Genomic DNA, 22,943 nt, shown 5'->3' on the forward strand with positions numbered 1-22,943 from the left:
ACCTAAAATGTATGCAGTAATGCTTATGAATGTAATATAGTAGTTGTTTGGGTAAAAAAAAATGTCCTGATATAAGTAGGCATTGACTGTGTTTATTTTCACTTATGAAATTCAGTCAAAGACTTGAAAATAAAATATATACTGTTACTTAAAATGTCTTTTGATTAAACAGTTCTGCTGTTTACACTTAGCATCTGCTTTTCAACCTCTTTGAGCTGATGGTTGAGTTGCTTGTCTTGAACATACTGTAAATGCTTTGGAAACTGTATTTTACTGAGCTCAGATATCAGATTGCATGGTACTTGTACCAGTAATGAGAAACTCATCCTGAATTTGCTTACAGGGAAAATGTCTTGGTATGGGAGTGGGCCAGCAGCCAGTGCCTACATCTGTCTGATGATGGTCCACAATCCAGGTAAATCAGATGTCTTGATATACACACTAAATTACAATACAAGTCAGAATGGGAGAGCTTTGGCTCAAAAGGGACATTACTCAGGCTGCATTTTCATGGTATATGAAAGGCTCTGCAAGTTAAAGTATTTATTCATTTATTTATTTTTTTTAAAGAATATAGTCTTATCCCAGTTCGGCAACCTCTGGTAGGGTAAGGAGGACTGGGCTGTAAATGCCATTTCGGTAGAATGGAGAATTTCCCATACATCCCCTGATGGTAGGGGTTCACCCACGCAGGGCAAAACATATTCTGATTATGTAACCTCGGATATTCTTCTTATCCTGTAGTGTATCCCCTAATCTGCTTCCAGACCTTTGAACCAGGGTTCTTCAGGTAATGTTCTTGATCAGATGTCTGCTTGAGCAAAGTGACCACCTCTAACTCAAAGTATGTCTAACATATTTGCTCATTTTCATCAATCAGAGCTCCAGTGTATAATGCTGTGTAGGGATTAAGAGCTGCTGGGGAACCATACATGGCCATGTAGGAGAGGTTTTTAAGATAGACTATGAAATATCTGCTTCTTTCTCAGTCTCTAATCTTTATGCCTGCCTGATTTAAAAGGTTGTACAAAAAAATGGTACAAGGCCTAAACAGTATGTCCTTCATGGACTGACTCAAATCCCTGTCACTATACTTGGTATCCTGTAGGCTGCTAAGAGGTGACCTGTGTCTGGCATACAAGGCATCCTTTGACCCAGTACTGATGGACCTACTGCCTATCAGCAAGTGAAATGGCATCTGAAATACTCAGTTTAAGGATCTAAACCTCTTCTGTGACATCAACAGAATTGTTCGGAGGGACAGGAATATCTCGCAGAGGATACCACTGTTGTTGAACAGACTCCACATCCATGTAAATCAAAGATCATTCCTTTCCATATTCAATTGTAACTTGAATCTATGGATGGGTAATATAAGATTTACCTCAGGACTTCCACGAGTATTCTTAATGGACATGGGTAGCTCCTAAATGGGTTCCATTCCACACGTGGTTCCCTGAAATTGTCTGTGGTATGATCCCAGTTATTCTGAGTAGGGGTAATGTCTAATTATTGACCATGTGATGGATAAGGCCAATCTAACACCAAATGCGATAGGTTAATTTGAGTACCAAAAAGGAAATTGGCCGGGCTTTAAATGGCCCTCAAGGGCAGCTAGCCCAGTACTTACTTATGAACCTGTGGTCCATAGTGGGCTTTACTTTGATATGTGTCATAGATATTTTAGCATCAAGGTACATCTGTCTGCTGTCTCACTTTACCATATTCTGATGCCAAGGAAAACACTGGCACTGCACAGGCTTCTGTAATATTTTGCTTTCAATATTTCCTGAGAAGGAACCTTTATCTTTGTCCTTGATGAAGAATCCATGTCCCCTTTGCAACAACCAGCATACTCTTATAGCCACACTCAAGTTTGTGATCTGAAGGATACTTTTCAAGCTGGCCTTCACTTCTGCTAGCGGATTTCTTTGCTGCAGGTTTTTTGTATTGAACTTTATCTTATCTTTTTTAAAGGAAAGGCTTCTAGGCTTCTTTCAGGTCTGTTACTACTACTTCCTGAAGGTGGCTTCAGATTTCTGTCTCAGCCGATATGTTCATCTCTTGCTGTATTTTTCCAAGTGCTAAGAATGGTGATAATGTACGTTGGAGATGCAGTAATACAATTTGACATATGCAGCTTCCATTAATATTGGAAGTCATACAAAGCATGTTGTTTTGTTTGCCATTGGGAAGGATAATTTTTATAGCTGTCAAGCAGTCAGACTATGACCAAATGGACTGTCCATCGGTGTTACCTTTAATTACCAGAAGGCTAATGTGGTGACAGGGCATTATACTTGTGAGTGTTCATGGAGGGTGGCTGTACTGTGTACACCTTGTCATTAAAACCTTCATTTTTAATCCGTGTACTTTGGACTTTCTCTCCCAGCTGCAGAACCTGCCTTAGGAGAGCTGTCACTGTAGGCGTTATCTGCCGAAGCCCATCTTCAACTGTTTGAGCTCCTTCTGTCACTGTTTTGTTAGATACTGTGTGGGATTCTCCCCACATGTTCCACTCACTTGGGCTGTCAGAGTAAAAATATAACAGATATTTGGCTACTCACTATGTTGTCTGATTTTGTAGATGGTTGTGTGCAATAAATGCATTACTGCCTTTGTTCATCCTTTTAATTTGAGTTGATCAGCTCTGTGTTTTAGCAGCAACACCTTGTTTAAATTAACAAGAACCGTTTAATTTTATAGGCTTAGTAGTATCCTTTCTTGCCGCTTTAACTTCCTGCTTGAGTTGACTGAATATCTTGGAATCCTATGGATGCATGTACCCCTTAATCTCACAGTAAAAATGCCATGAGTGGGCCAAAGGGGGCACATGTGCCCTAAGCATGGAAAGAATAATGTGAAGAGAAACTAAACTATGCATACTAGCTTAGGCAGATGCACTTTTGTATTTCATGCATTGATGAGGTCCTGCTGAAGACCATCTGTTAAGTGCCCACATCTGTTATTTACAAAAGTTAAAGTGATCATGTCTGCATGAACAGTGATGTACTGCATTGTTTAACTCATGGAACACTCATTTTAGGCATTATGTTTATAGCATGAGCTCTCCACTTTAAATGGTCCGCTTGTAATGATAGACAAGCAATGCTGTATTTAATTTTAATGTACCATATCTTCTGTCTCAGTTCTTATGTTAATTACAGATTTTATTTTCTCAATGTGCTTGTTCTTGTAGGTTCATGTCATGAAAGAAGTTGCAAATATGGCTCAGGAGAAACTGGGTGTGTCCTGTGAACTTATTGATTTAAAAACCATTTTGCCTTGGGATACAGAAACAGTGTGCAAGGTAAAAAAAAAAAAGTTTAATACTCCTGTATGTCATAGTGCTTTTGCATGTAGCAATCATTTTGTGTTTTTCTTTAGTAATTTAGCAGGATCACGTCTGATCTATTGTGCCATGGTTTGTGACTGTTTAGTGTCCGTTATTTTCTACTTAATTCTTAGAATATGGATTCAAAGATTATGTTATGACAGTGTGTTTGGACACTACCAGTTTAGTTTACCTAACTATAGTGATAGTTTCTAACTTCAGAACTGCTGGGGATTTGGGGAGGACAGTAAGGTGGACCTGGCATGTTGAGCTCTGTGTCCTTATCACTGTTGCAGTATTCTTTAGATATCCTGCTGATGATAGCCAAATGTTGGGCCAGCATACAGTAGCCTTTACATCTACCATATGTCAGATGTATGTCCTTGAGTTTCACATAAGGGACATATGTGACATGTGAGTGCCTAATCCTCAAAACTGAAGTGATCCAGAAGAACCAGAGCAACCCAAGAGGAAAGCAGTAATGTGTACATCCAGGAAGGGAAGAAGAAAGAAAGACCTTTCTGGCAGAAGGAAAACAGAAAATAACAGGTGGTGGGAGGGCGGGACAGAAGACTGAAACAGTGAGAAGCAGGGTATCTGCTGTTATGGTAGGATCTTACACAACTGTATTGTGTCCTTCCTTATCCTATTCTTTACAAATGCTACGGTAAAGTATGGGAGGAGGAGGAAGCTACAGAAGAGTCCTCGAAAAACCTACAAAGGATGGCCCTGTGAGAAGTAGGATATCTACTGTTATGGTAAGGTCTAACACAACTGTACTTTCTAACACATCACTGTAACAATTTTTTTTCAGGTGAATAGCTTTGTTGAATATTGTTGTTCCTTCCTTGTTAGGAATTGACATATTTTTCTCTGTCCTGTTTTCAAATGAATTACAGTTTAAGTCTTTGACTAAGTAAATTTCAGGTAATATATTTTTATTTTTATGTGATATTGATTGCCATTTTTTCTGCCACATGAAGTTGACTAAAATTGTGACTATTTTTGCACTTCGCTTTTTTTTCCAATGAACTTAGAGATTATCGAGTTTCAAAAAAAGTTGGATGCTATATTCATTTATTTGTTTCATTTATTGACATCTGATTACCTGTAAAGTCTGACTGGGTGAAAGCCCATTTTCAGTGAAGGCCTGGAGAGAAAAGCTCCAAAGTATTACAAAACATTTTCAGAATAATAATTTTACAGTCTTTAAAAATAATACAGATGACAAACAGTTTACATAATTATACCAAATTGGAACTAATATGAAAACATTGGTTAAGAATTGATACAAGTTATATGACAGTGATCTAATAATTAGAGAAAGTTTAGCCAGAGAAATGAAAGGTAAGTTAGTGCAATACAAACAGGAATTGTAATACTAAGTGAGGGAAAAGCAGGTTTATGGTATATTTAGAGAGCAAGATGGAGAGAAATGGGTAGAAGTGAGTGAAGAAAGGAGAGCAGAGTGATAATAGGTATTTGTAAATGTTATGCATTTCTTTGACATGTTCTATGTTTGTTGATTTACACTCTGTATGGGGATTTCGGTTTATTCTGTGACAAAATCCTATGGATGATGAGCAAGGGGGAACTTCCCCAGAGTCTGCTGTCCCTGGCAAAACTGGGTGGACTTACTGATACGTTAAGTCCCAAAGGGAGAAGCAGTTACTGACAAAGGATGACTGTGTTTATGTATGGGAACATGAGGTGCTGGGGAAAAGATGTTGGGCATGCCATCATAAGCTGAGCAATAAATGTAGTGGGAGAGCAATTGCTATGTTTACCTCTACGGGAAAGAGATTGTTTTAAAGCTGCTCTCTCACATTCATTTACATGACCCAGCCATTATTGAGAAATATGATGTTGAGTCGAGTGAAGGCATTGCAGCCCAACGATTATCCTTCTGAAACGATTACAGAAGTTTTAACTGACATTACTGAAGAGAATACTTTGTTGTTTCCTAACTGTAGGCCTATCTGTGTGCCAGATGGTGATTATGTTGTGACTGACTGATGCATGACAAGGGAGGAGTGCAGGGTGTTAACTAACTGATTTTATCCATGATGACTTACCTCTTCACTGTGGCAACTCTGTGTGATGAGAAAGCAGGAGTGAATACACTTTTAACTACAGCAGAGAAAGTACAGTTGTGTAAGAAATTACCATAACAGTAGATGTTCATATAAATCACTGTTGCGTTATTGATGACATATAGGAAGTATCCTGCCAAAGATCCCATATGTATGGCCAGTAAACCAAACCAATGAGCACTATCCTCCCACACTGTACTTCCACTTAGTGACTCAGGAGCACGTAAGCATCCTGGTACATAAGGGACAAGGGTGTGATATATGAAGTTCTTTGGGACTTTCTTGCCTCGAACAAAGAAAAAAAAAGAAAAAACAAACAAGAGAGAGAGACATGTCAGCAAAGAGAGGGAGGTGTATGAAGCAGGACCACCTTGGCCAAGAGAGATGAGAATCTAAATGAAAAAGGGGGGAAGGAGAGTGTGAGTGTACAAATATTGCAACAGTGATCTATTTAAACATCTGCTGTTATGATAAGTTCGCACACAAATGTTCTCTGTCCTTCATTTGATCACTGCTGCAACACTGCTCACATATGGGAAGATTCCCGAAGCTTTTAGAGTGTTTGCCAGGAGGACTGAGGTGTGGAACTGGAGTCTCGCATTGCCTGGAGAATTGATCTAGCAGAATCAGTTCTGGCTGTAGAGTTAAAAAGATCAGATGTTATGTAGTCCAATCATGCCTACATTCTTACCCGTTGATTCGGAGCGGAACCTCGGCTCCGACTTAGCCATACTCTAGCTCGAAGTCTTCAATTGGCTCGTGGCTAAGAGGTATTCCATGCTGCAATGCACCTATCCCCCAGATCTCGTTTGCCGCTCATACAGCTCGAACGTGGTCTTGCTCTTGGTTGTGGCTAAGTACAATTTTTTTACTATTTGTTCGATTTAGTAGCTCCAAAAGCTATTTTAATAGCTAGTGTGTGTGTTTTGCTTCTAACCGGTTCAATTGAATTTTTCTGGTATCCTGTTTCCCTTGGTGTTTACGGGCTAGGCCCGTTTCAGTTAGAGGACCTAGTCCTCCCCTGTTTTTTTTTTTTTTTGTTGTTCTTGTTGTGTAGCAGGTTAATCCCCTTTGTCAGCGGGTTCCTTGTGGTGTGACTGTTAGTTGTTCCCCTGTTTTTTCCTGGGCTAGGCCCATTTAACTTAGAGGACCTAGTCCTCCCTGTGGTTACCTTGCAGTCTCTAGGCCGTTTGAGTTAGAGGCTCTAGTTTCCCGAGCTGCTTTGATTTCTGTGGTGAAGGTGCCCCTACCGTTTTCCCCTGTGTGTGTTCTTGTCTTAACATGTCTAAGGAGTCTAAAGAGCACAGGCCTTCAGGCTTCAAAAAGTCTGTTAAGTGTAACAACAAGATATCTTTGACACTGTGTGTGTGTGTGTGTGTGTGTGTGTGTATTGCTTGGGGGCTATTCATTTACAGGAATCCTGCTTGTTCTGTCATGCTTTCAGCCCCTGCGTGCTGCAAGAGAGGAAGAGCAAGCTAATATTAAGGGGATTGCTGAAGCTTTCCTTTGAAGAGGATTTGGAAAGATCTTCCAGTTCCAAGAATTCTCCTTCCAAACTAGACAAAAAGATGGACAAAAAAATCATTTAAGAAACGCTCTCCGGCTCTGTCAGTCTCCTCCGAGCCGCCGGAGAAAATTATTAAAACTACAATTGCTTCTTCAGCTCCACTGGTTTCGGGGCCGACAGAAGATGGTGCTTCGATGATGTCTACATCGGCTCCAGGTTTATTAGAGCCAGTGACAGATGTGTCAGTACGGAGCCGGTCTCCAGTATTTCAACCGGTTTCTCTGACTCGTAGGTCTCCCTCTATAGGGAGCTCCAGATCCCCAACCATGTCCTCTAGGTCCTCCAGGACACTTTCCGATGACGATGTCGATAGAGTTGTGAAGAAACTGCTCCAGTCATCTGTGCTGGCTAAATTGCTTTTGGCTCCAGCCCAGTCGGCTCCGGAGCCCGTCCTCCCTTCATCTTTGGCTGTTCCTCCTCCGGACCTTTCTTCGGAGCCAGAGCTGTCGGTTCCGTCTGATGCCTTGAGATCGACTCCAGTAGCCCTTTCTGGCATCTCTGCTCCAATCTCTGCTCCTACCCCATCGGTGCCGTCCACGGGGTCCAGGATTCACAGCTTGCCAGTGGGAGCTGAGAGGGAGGTATCGGGTCGATCTTCTTTGGCTCAGAGCCTTCCTCTCAGCACTTCGGCTCGGGTGAGCGTGGACCCGACATCGGCCTCAGACCTTATTTCCTCAGTTCCGAGGGTGTCTTCTGCGGTTAGTCGACCTTCGGAGCTGGGGGGATCAGCTTTTGAGGTCATGAGGAGTGTGCTGGCCAGGTCGTCAGCTGCATCTTACGGTATGGACACTCTTCCCTCTCCAGCACCGATATCAGTATCAGATCACCCTCTATCTAGGGACAGTGGACACCTAAGGCCTCAGGATACCTCCATGAGTGGTCCTCAGCTTTCTGAGGCCTCCCCGGGTTTTTTACCCGAGGATCCACCCAGAAAGAGTGTGTGCAAGAGGAAGCACATTGACTCCCAAGTTGAGTCCCTCACGTCTGATACCGACCTCGAGGAGTCAGAGGGTACCCCTAAGTCGTCTTCTGACGATATCTCTTTTTCAGATATCTTGAAAATACTGAGACAAAGAGGCAATTGGCCATCTAAAGCCCCTTCTGAGGAGGAGTTGGTGTTCCTGAAGGTCTTTGGGTCCCAACCCTCCGCCTCTTGGGTTTCTCTCCCATTTGACGAGCCCCTGGACCTCGTTTATCGAAAGGTGTGGGAAACTCCAGACACTGTGGAACCAGTCCCTAGGAGACCCAACAAGTTTTTGTTCGCTCCCCCTGATAGAGAATTTCTTACAAAAGGCATTCCAGTAGATGCCATGGTGGTGGCAGCAGCCACCAAGAAGGAATTTGCAGAAACTTCATCTACTGTCCGTCCCCCTAACAAGGAGTCCAGGGCTATGGACAGGTATGGGAAGTGTGTGTTCTCTTCAGCAGCCTTTATACTGCAGTCTCTGAACTACTTATCGCATTTTACACGTCTCCAAAGAGATCTACTAAAGGAGTTGGGAGATTCTCTACAGGGTAACGTTTCTGATGCTGTGGCTCAGAAAATCAGTGCTCAGATGTCTACCCTAAATTCTGTTACCAACTCCTCCATGAGGCTGATCTCGTACTCAGCCGATGGAGCGAGCAGGGCTACGAGTTCTGGAGTCTCTCCTAGGAGACACTCCTGGATGTGCCTGTGCAACTTCGCAGAGGCCTTCAAGTCTACCTTCACCAACTTTGACGGTTCATCTTTATTTGGAACCAAGGTGAAGGATACTCTCAGTAGGTGCAAGCAGGAAGAAAAACCCTGTCTGCCATGGGAGTCCATTTTTCCATGCCTTCTAGACCTTATCCCAAGGGCCAGAAAGGTGGAAAAATGTGGTTCAGAAAATCGCAGAGGTTTTTTCACGACGCACAGAGTGATTTCCCCTCCAGAGACAGAGGAGGGGGTGGAAATTCAGGTAGATGCTGACTTAGAGGCAGAGGAGGCCCGTGTAACCAGGGGGACCGTGATTCCTTTTGTGGCTCTCCCTACCAGTGCTCCTGAGAGGAGGCCCGACTGTGCATCTCTGGACCCAATCGGGGGTCGCATTTCTCTATACCCAGAAGCCTGGCAAGACATCACCCAAGACGAGTGGGTATTAGAGATAATCTCCAGAGATTATCATATTCCCTTTCTTTCCTCTCCCCCTCCAAAGAAAAGAATCCCAGATGTCCCACCCAGTCAAAGGGATTCCGTAACCTTAGAAGTTCAAAAGTTGCTGTTAAAAGGAGCCATCCAGCCCGTCCCCTCAGACCAAGTAGGATTAGGGACTTAATCCAGATTCTTTTTGGTGGCGAAAAGAATAGGGGACCTGAGACCCATTTTGGATCTCAACTGTTTGAACATTCATGTAGAGAAGTCTGCATGGTCACGTTACAGTCAGTTCTCCCGTTATTAGGGAAAGATGTGTGGATGTGCTCCATTGACCTCAAGGATGCTTACTACCATATAAAAATGGACAGGGCATCCAGAAGTCACCTACGCTTCTGACTGGGAGCCAGTCATTTTCAGTTTCGCACCCTGCCCTTTGGTCTTACCACAGCCCCCAGGGTGTTCACCAAATGCATGGCAGTGATAACGGCTCACTTGAGACGTCTGGGATTCCAAGTGTTTTCGTACCTGGACGACTGGCTCCTGTCTGCCACCACCAGGCATCTCCTACTACAGACCAGGGATGCCACTATTGCACTGTGCCAAAGTCTGAGAATCACCTTGAATTGGGAAAAGTCTGCATTGTTGCCCTTGCAGTGTATTACCTTTATCGACACCGAATTAGACACAGTGCTCATGAGGGTTTTCCTGCCAGAAGAGAGAATTCAGGTTTTACAGCCGCAAGTCTACGCTCTACTACCACTGAAGAAGGTCAAGGCAAAAGTGATCCTCAAGTTGTTAGGGACCATGGCTGCCACGATTATGCTAGTGCCTCTTGCAAGACTTCACATGAGGCTTCTTCAGTGGATATTTTTGCCCAATGGTCTCTTCAGCACCTCCCACTCTCCCACCCTATTGTAATAACTGACATGTGCAAGCAGGATCTGCGCTGGTGGCTTCAGACCAGCAATCTCAACATGGGTATGCCTTTCGTTCTTCCTTCTCCAATTGCCACTGTGACCACGGATGCCTCCCAGATCGGGTGTGAGGGGGGCATTATCTCGGCAGAACTGTCCAAGGCACGTGGCAGGAACTCAAGATCCATTTGCATATCAATGTCTTAGAGATGAGAGCGGTGCTATTAGCATTGCAAGCACTTCAAAGCTTTCTTCCTCAGGGGACAGTTGCAATCCACTCAGACAACATGTCAGTGGTCTGGTATCTGAACAAATAGGGAGGAACCAGTTTGTATCTCCTTTGCAGAGAGGCTCTTCAAGTGTGGCAGTGGGCAGTATCTTCCCAGCGCTTTCTAGTGGCAACACACATTCTAGGGAAGTCCAACGTGATTGCCGACAGTCTGAGCAGAGCTATTCTGATGCCTCACGAGTGGTCCCTGAATGAAAAAGTGGCAGAACGGATTTTCCGCGGATGGGGTCAGCCTTGCTGCAATCTATTTGCCAGCCCCCTCAATGCCAAATGTAGCAGCTACTTCACCCTTATTCCCCCCGGAGGGGAAAGCACCCAGGGATGCACTAGTTCACGATTGGCCCTCCGGTCTTCTCTCTGCCTTCCCTCTAATTCCCCTGATAATGAAGGTTATTCAGAAAGTACAGTCTTTGGGAAGCAAAATGATACTGATTGCTCCACACTGGCCTCGTCAGATCTGGTTTCCTTTTCTTCACCCTCATCTAATGGACGAGCCGTGGATTCTGGAACCAGAGCCAGATCTGTTGACTCGTATGTCAGTGCAGTTCCACCCCTCCATCCAGACCCTCAGGTTGACAGCATGGCTGCTCCAATTCCGTCCCTAGTCAGGCCTCATGATTTTTCACCGGAGGTGGTTCATATTCTGTCTTCCTGCCACAAGCCTTCTACTAGGAAGATTTATTCCAGTAAGTGGAAGAGATTCTCCATTTGGGCTCATGAAAGACAGATTGATCCCTATACAGCTCCCATCTCATCAGTTTTAGAGTTTCTATCTCAACTGTTTAGCCAGGGATCTGCTGTGGCAACTATCAAAGTGCAGTTGTCAGCCATTTCTACTTTTCATGTTGCTAATGAACCCAATCTAATGGCGCACAGACTTTGTAGGGCTTTTCTCAAAGGGACTATGCTACTTCAACCTCCGATCTTTGATCCTGTTTTGCCATGGGACCTTAATTTTGTGCTACAGCAGCTTACCTCATCTCCTTTTGAGCCCGCAGCAACCTGTGACATAAAATTTTTGTCTTGGAAGACAGTCTTTTTGATAGCCATCACTTTGGCTAGGCGGGTCTCTGAACTCCAAGCTTTATCGGTTCGGCCCCCTTACTTGGTTTATCACAAGGATAGGGTTTCACTAAGACCTAATCCTTCCTTTATGCCTAAGGTTGCTTCAATGGTCAATCTCAACCAGTCTGTTGAGCTGCCTGTGTTTTTTCCCTGAATTCTCTAACAAGGCAGAATTTAAGTTTCATCAGCTAGATGTCCACAATTACGTTTTTATTTACATAGAACAAAACCAAATAAGATAAACGCTGGTCCCCTGTGTCTTGACACGCTGGTGGAAACAAGGTCACAACAAAGGCAAGGAAGCGGAGTATAAAAACCAGATGTTTATTATCCAAAGTTAAGCGCTTTCACTCGCTCAACTGCGAGCTTCATCAGAACTCCATGCAAATGTAACAAATCCATTTGATTTTTCATTCAGTGAGCTAGAAAACGAGGCTAAACGTATTGGAACCAAACCTAAACGACCGATGCCTAAGCAGACATATGCACACATGGTCAATGACACTCATTTTGGACAAAACAAAGCACTTGTCATTGAGACACCAGAGAGACAGGACAGACTGACCTATTTTCATTCCGATCATTTACAATGTTTTTTGGACAATTCTTGTGGTTTTCACCATAATATTGACTGCAAGTCTAGAAATTCACATTCACTTCAAGGTACCCTTAGAGACAAGATCTATTCTTTGGGTCAAAAACTTAATATTATCAATACTTTGAAGTTAGACAATGCATATCTTATGAAATGTATAGAATCTAAAGTTGTCCCTATGGGACTTAGATTTTTTAAAATTCCTATGGGTATTGCATTAACAGAAAATATCAAATCAGAATTTAACACTATGTTCGATCAGTTTGGTACACAATATATAAAGTCACTTATCAAATGTAATGACGGACAGTTGAGTCAGACTTTGTCTGAAGTAGAAATGATGAACAATACAATACAAGATGATTTATTGTTTCCTCAGTGGGAAAGACTGTATATGAAATAATTTAATATAGTAGAATACAATACTAAGAAAGCATATCAAACTTCACAGAAATATAAAACAGTATCAAAAAATATGGCTTACAACTGGGGAAACAACATAGACCAACATCTTAATAGAAACCATAATGTTAATTTCAATAGTAAGAATATATCCAACTATAGGTATAATAAGGAAAATGATGATGAAAATTTAAAGAATGACAGAGCAACACATTTTTTGGACCAAGGTGGTTACAGGAGACCTCAAGGGGACAAAAATTGGGAAGGGAAAACCAAGGAACCATATGCACAGCAGCATTACAGACCCATTTATTACAAGACAGGTCATCAGAGAAATTGGTGAGAGAAACGTTGTTAGAAACACCCAGGAAACTTTCTGATGAATGTCAAATATTAGGGAGAGAATTAAAGATAACCAAAGGTAAGATGTGTATAGACCCTGGTAATATTAGTGAAATTAGTAGTAACATTATTGGCGGAGAAGCCATTACATGTACATCATACACTCCACAAAGTGAATTTATCATTAGAGAAGGTATCGTAAATTCTTATCAAAACTTTAAAATATATAATTATACAGATCTTCCAATAAACATACCCCATTTCAAATTATTTTCTAAAGGGATGAAATTTATACCCACAACAAAGTTTAGACTTGTTGATAGTCTTAAAGAGTTTAAGAAATACATAAGGAAACTAAATCAAGCTATTCTGTTTAATAATAACACAGAAGGAAAATCCACAAACATGTATGAACAGAAAATTTTAAAAAAGAAAAGTACATTCATGCCCCCTATGCATCCCATTGTGGCTGTATATGACAAATCAGTGTCTAGGCAAATATACTCATTACAGAATCCCATTAATGGTTGTAAATTGATTTCTAATTTACCCGAAGATGAATACAAGATCTTACAAGAACTAAGGAATGATAAAAATATTCTAATTATGAAACCTGATAAAGGGGGAGGTATTGTTATATATGACAGTACTGAATACATTACAGTTATTCATGACTTGTTATACAGTTCAGGTAATTATGAGATAGTATCGTTGAACGAAATAAATATAGCATATAGACACGTTGACATACATATAGAGGAATTCTTAATAGATCTAAGAATTACTAAGGACACATATGAGTTTCTCAAGGTAGAACACCCAGTATTGGCCTCAGTAGTGGGCATTCCTAAAGTTCATAAGTGTGTAGAAAATCTCCCATTCAGACCCATTATTTCAGGCAGCAGATCTAAGACATTTCCATTAGGGACAGTGATTGACAAATTTCTTAAACACATTTATGACAGAATACCACATTTAGTTAAGGACTCATGGGAATTTTTGAGAAAATATCCAGTAAATATTTGGAATACAGATTTAGTATTTGTCACAGTTGATGTCACTGATTTATTTTCATGCATCCTAAAGAAATTGGCTTAGAAGCTTTTGCTAACAGTATACGAAAATACAGTGGAATAGAATGGGACAAAATTTGTCTAATTTTAGAATTAATGTCCATAGTATTGGAACATAATTACATTGAATATGAGGGGGAGTACTTCAGACAAATAAAAGGCGTTGCTATGGGAGCAGCTTGTGCTCCCATTTACGCAAATTTAGTTATGTTGGATTGGGAGGAATCGAAATTATTTACAAGTGAGTACTATAAGTACATAAAATACTATTCTCGATACCTTGATGACATTTATATTTTATGGGACAGAGGTATGGATTTGTTAGAGCAATTTCTAGTTTTTTTAAACTCGAGCAGTGATTTTCTTAAATTCACTTATTCAAGTAATAAGGAAGGCCTTCCATATCTAGACACTTATATTTCCAAGGGTGATGGTTGCTTTAAATCCAAGTTGTATAGGAAAAACACCTTTTCCAATGGTTACTTGGAATTTTCTAGCAACCATCCCAGGAAATTATTTACAAATATTTTGAGAGGTCAGATTATACGTGCCATTAGAATGACCTCCACATATTCAGAGATGTTGGAAGAGGTGTCATTTATCACCTCTCTTTGGTGATAGGAATTATGACACCAGAATGATGACACGCACTTGTACAATTATTCTTAAGGAATGGGGCAAAAAATATACATCTTTATTAGGTCAGAACTACTACAATAGAAACAACAATAATGTAACTCAGAGTAGTCAGAATAACCCCCCTCTGAACTTGGACTTTGGGAGAGCATGTATTTTAGAATATGGTCCGTACACTAGTAAGATTAAAAAAATTATGACCAGCAGTTGGAATATTATTCAGGCGGACCAGAATATAGGTAAAATACTGGGTAATCAACCAATATTTGTAACAAAATGGGGCGAAACATCATGAGTATACTGGAAGGACGTAGCATCCCTAAACATCTGACTCACAAACATACCACAAAGTGCGGCAGGTGTAAGCAATGTCATGTTATTCTGGAGGAAGGAAATATAATATTAGAGAATATTAATAAGACTAATATTAGATTTATACAAGGTAATTGCAACACAAGATGGGTAATTTATTTGGCAAAATGTGCAGCCTGTTCTGGATTCTATATAGGAAAAACAGAACGAAAATGTAATAAGCGCATTTATGCAATTTTATATAGGATAAAGACTAAGGATGTCAATAAACCCACTTTATAGGCATGTCAAAAAATACGGAGATGGACACTATTTTAAATTTGCCATCATTGACAGTATTATTATAGACCCTAGAGGGGGAGATCATAAAGGACTACTATCTTAAAAAGAAACTTGGTGGCAGTTATTTACCAATGCATCCAGTGAACCAGGATTAAATGATTATATAAGTATTAAGTCAATGTTATAAAGTGCACATATTGATTACACTTATGAACTCGATTAGTTTTTGAATGACAGCTAAAATACAATAATTCAATAGGAGTATGAGCATAAATTTATTTTAACGACATTTTAATGTTTATTTTAACATTTAGATTGCAGTACTTTATATTGGTAATTTTTATTTGAGCAGCCGTATACTGTGTGTACCACTTTAAATTTGTGCAACTTTGGCGCCAAAAAAGTTATTTAAATGGAGCTTGTTTAAAAGGATTTGTTACATTTGCATGGAGTTCTGATGAAGCTTGCAGCTGAGCGAGTGAAAGTGCTTAACTTTGGATAATAAACATCTGGTTTTTATACTCCGCTTCCTTGCCTTTGTTGTGACCTTGTTTCCACCAGCGTGTTAAGACACAGAGGACCAGCGTTTATCTTATTTGGTTCTGTTTGGTTATTTCAAACGCTGAGAAGTTTGTTTTCTGTTCTGTTGTTTTTCTACATAGAACAAAAGATTTTAGGAAATCTGATCAACTCTTTGCCTCGTTTTCAGACAATAGACTAGGGACTTCAGTTTCTAAAGTAACTCTGTCCAGATGGATTTCTAGCTGCATTTCCTTCATCTATTCTTCAAATGGCAAGGAATTACCCTTTAAAGTAAAAGCTCATTCTACATGTTCGGTGTCCACTTCTACTGTCTTTCAGGCTAGGATGTCTATGGATGATATTTGTGCTGCAGGTACTTGGGCATCTCCTCACACCTTTATTAGCCATTACAAATTGGATCTGGTATCAAGGGGCAGATCCTCATTTGGTTCCACAGTGCTCAGGAGTATTTTCCAGTGAGCCGCTTAAGGTCTAGGTGCTAGGGATGCTGTCCCACGGGTAAGAATGTAGGCGAGATTGGACTACATAACATCAAGAAGTTATGTACTCACAATAAAGTACGATGTATGTAGTCCATCTCGACTCACATTCTTACTAACCCACCCACCTACCCCCTCCTGGAGGACCTAGAGGTCGAGTCTGTTTTCAGCACTCCTTCTTGATATGTTGAGTTGGTTCTTCCTCTCAGCGTGTGTGTGTGTGTGTGTGTGTGTGTGTGTGTGTGTGTGTGTGTGTGTGTGTGTGTGTGTGTGTGTGTGTGTGTGTGTGTGAGTTTGCAGCAAACAAGATCTGGGGGATAGGCGCATTGCAGCATGGGATACCTCTTAGCCACGAGCCAATTGAAGACTTCGAGCTAGAGTATGGCCGAGTCGGAGCCGAGGTTCAGCTCCGAACCCACGAGTAAGAATGTGAGGCGAGATAGACTACATACATGGAATGTTATGGTGAGTACATAACTTCTTGTTTTGTAGTGTTCTGTGAAGGTGTGTATGGTAGACCAAGTGGCTCCTTCTAAATAGTTCTCGAGTCTAAGCCTTTGAAAAAGTCACCAGGTGAAACAACACCCCAGGTAGAATAAACCTTGACTTGGCCTGGATTGGATTTCTTAACAAAAAGATATAGGCAAGGAAATCCATCTGGAGGTAGCCTGTTTTAAGACTGGGCAGTCAAGCTTCTTACCCTTTCAGGAGATAAAAAGCTGATCAGATTTTCTTATAGTCTTAGCCCTAACCAAATAGAATCTGAGCTGTCTGTGGACATCAAGCAGATGTAGAATTCTGTTCCCCTTATTCTGGGGGTTAGGAAAGATGAAAGACAAGTTAATAGACTGTTTCAAAAATCTTTCATTAACAACTTCTGACATAAATGTATTAGTCGCCAAGGATACCCTGTCCTTGGGAAAGATCAGAAAGGGAGGGGAAGCAATAAGAGCTTGTACCTCTGAAACTCTTTTAGCCAAAGTTAGTGCCACAAGCAAGACTGTCACCCAAGTCTAAAATTTCAAAGAGGTGGAAGAAATAGGTTAAAATGGAGAAAGGGTTAACTTTTCCAAGAAATAATTCAGATTTCAAGAAAGAACAGCACATTTTCTTGATGTGAAAGATACCTTTAAGAAGTTGTTTGACTTTAAAACTCGGAGAGAGGTGGATGTATAGGTAAAGAGGTAGAGATTGCTGACAAATGTAGATAAGAAAGAATATTAGGGATACACATTTGAAAAGGGTCCTGGTCTTTCTTTTGGCAACAAGATAGAAATTCTCCATTTGTAAATATAAAATCTTTTGTTAGGTTTTCTAGCCACCTGTCATACCTGGATTTAAAATCCTATCATTCAAATTGTTAAATTTCGTGTTTGCAAGACTGGCTGACTGAGAATGCCCTTCTGTCTTTTGAACATGTCCATCCCAAGGGGTAACTTGTGATGATTGCCTTTGGACAAAAGAAAAAGAAGGGAGAACCAGTGTTGTCTAGGCCAAAAGAGAGTCACCAATACCATTTTTGGTTTGTCCTTCTTGATTTTAAGAAGAATCTTTGAAATCAGATGAAAGGGAGGAAAGGCATAAAGCAGTATCCCTTTCCAATATGCTGTGACATTCTAAGTAGGTCTGTTTGGGGAATACCCCCACTGATGGGCAGTCTGCAGGAAGACCTCTTTGTCAAGCATCCATTCATGAGGGTCTGCCCTGAATCTGCATCTGCTCAAATAATATGCCACTGTGTTCACCTCTGTGGGGATGTCAACTGCCTGAAGGAAGAGATGGTGTTGTATACCTATTTCTTAAGTTTACATTGCCATGCTACACAAATACGTTTTCATCCCTCCTTGTTTGCAGATGTGCCACATTACAGTGGCATTGTCTGTTAGGATTCAGAGAGTCCCTGGAGACCAAAGCAGAGCAGGGATCAGGGCCTTCATTTTCTTGACATTTATGTGATTGGTCCTGTCCTGACTTGACCATATATCCCAGACTCTGATGTTCTTAGAACATGACCCCAAGTCAGGCCTTAAGCACTTGTGGAGACTTCCTGGAAGAGGAGGTAAATCAGAAGAGCACTCCAGGACTGAGTCATATCTGGTTGATCAACCAAGGGTGTTTCATCTTTATGAAGGGAAAGAGAAGAACTGGGAAGTCCAGGGGGTGGCAGTGTTGTGCCCAGTCTGACTTGAGGTACCACTGAATCATCTTTCAATATATACTAAAGGAGGGAGAGATTTGAAGAAGGAAATTAAATACTGAACATTGTCTTGAGGGAGAGAGAATTTCATAGAGAGCGTCTAAGTGACACACTAAAAAGACTAGATTCTGAGACTAAGGAAGGACAGATTTTTTCAAGTTTAGAGTGAAACCTAGATGAAGGAAGAGATCCATGGTAAACTTGAGATTCTGAAGGAGCTTGTACTTTGAAGTAGACTGAAGAAGAAAATCATCCGGTTAAGGGTACATGTGGATACTCTGGAGCCTGCAGAACATTATGACGGGCTAGGCATTTTGTAAATATCGTTGGGGTTATAGAATGACGAAAAGGCCAAGCAGAAAACTGAAACATTACATTGTAAGCAAAAAGTCCTGAGTATTTACTGTCATCTCTATGAAAGGGAATATAAATATAAGCGTCCTTGGGGAAACAGGGTCACTAGGTTAGCTGGCAGAAAGATAATTGGAAGAAGAGACTGAAAAATCAGTATTTTGAATTTTGACACAGCTAAGAAAGTGATGAGGAGTGATAAATTCAGAACTGGCCTCCAAGTTCTGTCCTTTCTTGGAACCAGGAAAAGCCTTGAATACAGCTCCTTTCTCTTTTGGTGTTGATGAAAAAACAGTTGTGTTATTTTAACTTACCAGAACAGTATATGTTCGAATGATCACTGCTGCAGTAGCCTTCAGTATATATTTACATCCTGCCAAGGATACAACAGCTGGCCAGCCTCCAATGCTCCAGGGCACCTTTGACACACCTGAGCAGACTTTGCGACATTTTTGTGTTTGGTTCTGAGTTCATGTTTGCTGTTAATTGCTTCTCAGTCATTTCTTTTTAATTGCTATATATTAATATTACATTTTATTATCAAGGGAATGTGGGAAAGAGCTACTGCAAAATGGCTTCATTTATCAGAAACTAGACTTGTATGCAGTGATGCACATTGCATAAAGTTCCTGAAATGTTTTTATGTTGAAGTCATCAGCTAGTTGCATTCTGTAACTGCTAGTTGTACAGTTCAGAGAAATATGCTAAAACATTTCAAATGTCTTTTTCAGGCTAAAAAATGGAGTATGTATCTGAATTATATCATTACTGCAAGGTCTTATGAAACAGGAACTAAAGTAATACTCCTCAGAGAATAGTTCATAGGTTCACAGGTGTGAACTAGGCTAATGACCACAAGGACCTTTTTAAGGGTCTGTATCACTTCGATGAAACAGCAGAAGTTCGAACACCATATGTTCGAACTTCTAACCTCGAAGTGCAAAACCATTGAAGGCTTAGAACAGCGATTTTTTTCCCAGGGAAAAAAATTGCTGTTCCAATAAAACACACACACACACACACACAGCACAAGCACACCAAAATAAATGATCCACACATATGCACTTCACAAAACCCTACACTAAACCGTACATACACTACTATCTATCCACTTAATTTAACCCAAACCCTAACCCTAAGGTCCATAACTATCGCACACTCACTTTACCCACTCCCTAACATCCGTAACTATCACACACTCACATTACCCGCTCCCTAACCCTAAGGTCCGTAACTATCGCACACTTACCTTACTCGCTCCCTAACTCTGAGGTCCATAACTGTCGCACACTCACCTTAACCCGGTCCGTTCGCACACTTACCTTAACCTTTGCACCAGAGTGGAGGGAATAGTGAAGCCACAGAAATGGCCCACCGAATTCTTTCCCTGGGAAAGAATTCGGTGTTCCGTGGCTTCGCGATAATCAGTTTTCGAACTTCACAGTTTGAACATATGGTGTTCAAAATGCTGAAGTTTCGACAAACTGATGGGAACCCCCTTTTTAAGCCTAGCCTTACATCCCAAATCTTGGACAAGTTCTGGTACCCTTGATAAGTGTAAGCAGGGGGTTGGGAGGTGAAACATTTACAAGCAGGGTTCTGAGCGATGAACTATTTACAGGCTGCCTGTGTCAGTTAGAGACATAGGTGCTAAACCAGGGATGAACTATTTTGCCTTCATCCATTGCTTTGCGTGACCTTCTAAAATAAGTCTACCAGGTTGAGTAGGCATGACCTGCCCTTGATGATACCAAACTGGATTGGGTCCTGTGTCTGGAGGTTTCCTAGGTTATTGTTGGTAATGTCCATGATAATTCTTTCCATGGCTTTGCATATGAGACTAGTGAGATTTATGGGTCTGTAGTGATTATTTTCTGTCTTTTTAAATTGTATTGCAAACTAGAGCTGTCCTAAAAGACATGCACATGTTTGAAGCATTGCTGTGTTTTCCTAAGATCCAATGGACCATGTAGCGTGCCATATAAATCTGACCATCCCTTATTCATATCCTGAAAATTTTATAAGAATATATTGGAATAATAGAGAGATCTGCCTATTTTGGGGTAGGATCAAATTCAGGCCAAAAACGGGCATTTAATATTGACAAGTTCCAGTTTTCACAGAATGAGTTTGAAGTAAACTGCCAGTTGTCAGCAGAGTGACAAGCGTGATACATCTAGTATTTTATATGTTGTAGCATACAAAATGGCCTTAAAAGATTTTTGTCACAGTTAAAATTGCAGGTTTTCTTTGTCTTTGATTCTAGAAACACAGTTTAATAGTGTTTACTAGGTAATTATCCCAGTAACATTCCATGAAAATTTCATGAAAATATATTAAATTGTTTGGAGATGTAGTTTAATAGTGTTTACTAGGTAATTATCCCAGTAACATTCCATGAAAATTTCATGAAAATATATTAAATTGTTTGGAGATGTAGACTTTTATATCCAAGGAACTGAAATAGTTTATTTTGATCCCTTTTGAACAGAAAACAAGCTAAAGACTACATATGATATTATTGGAAGTGCCTGGCTTGACGTGAATATGTGCTTACAGGTTTTTGTTAAAAAATACATTTTTTTTCAGTAGAAACAGTTTCTTTGATGAAAGGAGGCGACCATCTTGTAGAATGTGAACAGTAATCTTCTTGTTGTCAATGGCTCTTTAAATGTTAGTAACATTTGGATCGCACTTAGAAATGAAGTGGAATGTGAGAAAAAGGCTATGAAATGATGGTCACTGCCTTTTAAAGGTGTACTGTACCCATTGCTTGCATGTCTGTTCACATTATAAAAAAGCAAAATCAGGGACCCAAAAGCTCCAGGAAAATTTTGAGATAAGTCACTTGTAAAATTGCTTTTTAAACATTCTCTGGCATGCCAGTGTGACCTCATAACTTCTTATGTAATGCTTTGCATGGGCAAGACATATCTGATGTGATTAGATCATTTTTTTTTCTAAAATCAGATTGGATGGTACATAACCATGCATTCGGAGATATCAGGCTAAAATGGGTAGTCACACAATTCGTGAACATGTTTTGCCCAAAACTCTGACTTTGCATAGTTGATCCAAAGCCAGAGTCTGTTTAGTGAAATCCACTTTTCTCTTGATTTGCTGAGGTCTTGGAGTTGAGTATGAAGGATGGCACACTTGCTTGGAAGTTGTCAGTGGCTTTACTCTCCACAAAAAAAAAATGTGTAATTCTCCTAGAAGATTGTAAATGGCATTATGGCAAAGATTGTAGATTGTAAGCAATTTTCCAAAGTGTTTATCTCAGTAAACTGTCCTCGGGATTTTGAAATCACCCAGTTGGTGGGATGCTGTCTCTCTCTCTGTTTTTTTTCTTTTTAATATTCAGAAATTGAGATTAAGTATTTCTTAATGACTTGAGAGTAACCTGTTCAGAACTTACAGAGCAATGTATTGAAGTAGAATGTTTTTCTTTTTTGTTAAGACAATTAATCTGAATGCATTGACTTTTGATGTACAATGCTTACGTTTGGTATACAAAGGAATCATTTTCAGAATGTAACATTTATTGTGAAATACTAGTTACCTACACAGAGTTCTTTACACAATACTTCAGCTGTTAAAATGTGTAAACAGACAGCTCAATCACATGTGCAGTTTGAAGAGAGAGATTCCCCCACCCCCTCATTTCGAAACAACCTGGCAGTCTGTTACACTTTGAGCATATTTCCATTAATAGACTGCTTTTGTGCCTGCCTGAAATTTAAACAAGTAACATTTTTTAAAATAAAATTATAGCTACTTCTAGTTTTGTTGTCATTTGCTTTTCTAAAGTATCTCTTGTGTTTTGCCAGTGTGTAGAATACTTGGCAGGTCTTCATTATAGCACACACTAACTCTTTAAGATTGTGTCAGTTTATTATTTCCACTTGCTGTAAGTAAATTTATCCTTAGTGGCTTTGAACAGAATTAGGGATTCCTTTTTCGTTTTCCACTTTCAATTCCCACTCAACATTGGCTATTTCATACAGCTGGATTTGCATTTTAGTTGACCACAGGATATTTCTGTGTTGTAAGGGAGTTAGCAAAATCTGAAAGCCAACAGACATGTACTTACTTGTAAGAAGTTATAACCAAGTGTATATTTATTATGTTTATACTAAGTAGAAGGCAACACAAAATGCATTTACTGTGGTCCCCACCATAAAAATATAACAGGTCAGAGTAATGAGAATAATGTTTATGCTGGTGCTAAATAGTAAACTCTATATTTATCATGTGTGCATGTATAACAGTGATTTCACTATGTGCCTCTACTGGTGTATTTTATTTACACAAGCATATACCTTTTGTGATCAAGTTGCTGTAAACATGTAT

The 22,943-nt window shown here is 40.3% G+C and overlaps 1 protein-coding gene across 2 annotated transcripts in view; it reads left to right on the forward strand.

Annotated features, from left to right (window-relative positions):
• The window catches only part of BCKDHB (branched chain keto acid dehydrogenase E1 subunit beta), a 2,914,018-nt gene that overhangs the window by 1,354,831 nt on the left and 1,536,244 nt on the right, over nucleotides 1-22,943 (forward strand). For both annotated transcript variants that reach the window (XM_044074074.1, XM_044074065.1), the window contains exon 8: nucleotides 3,200-3,310. In XM_044074074.1, coding sequence (XP_043930009.1) covers nucleotides 3,200-3,310 — 111 coding nt within the window. The remainder of the gene's footprint in view (nucleotides 1-3,199; nucleotides 3,311-22,943) is intronic.

This window comes from Protopterus annectens, chromosome 1.part1, assembly GCF_019279795.1.
Source record: "Protopterus annectens isolate FY-2018-M chromosome 1.part1, PAN1.0, whole genome shotgun sequence".
In the NCBI taxonomy this organism is placed as follows: Eukaryota; Metazoa; Chordata; order Ceratodontiformes; family Protopteridae; genus Protopterus; species Protopterus annectens.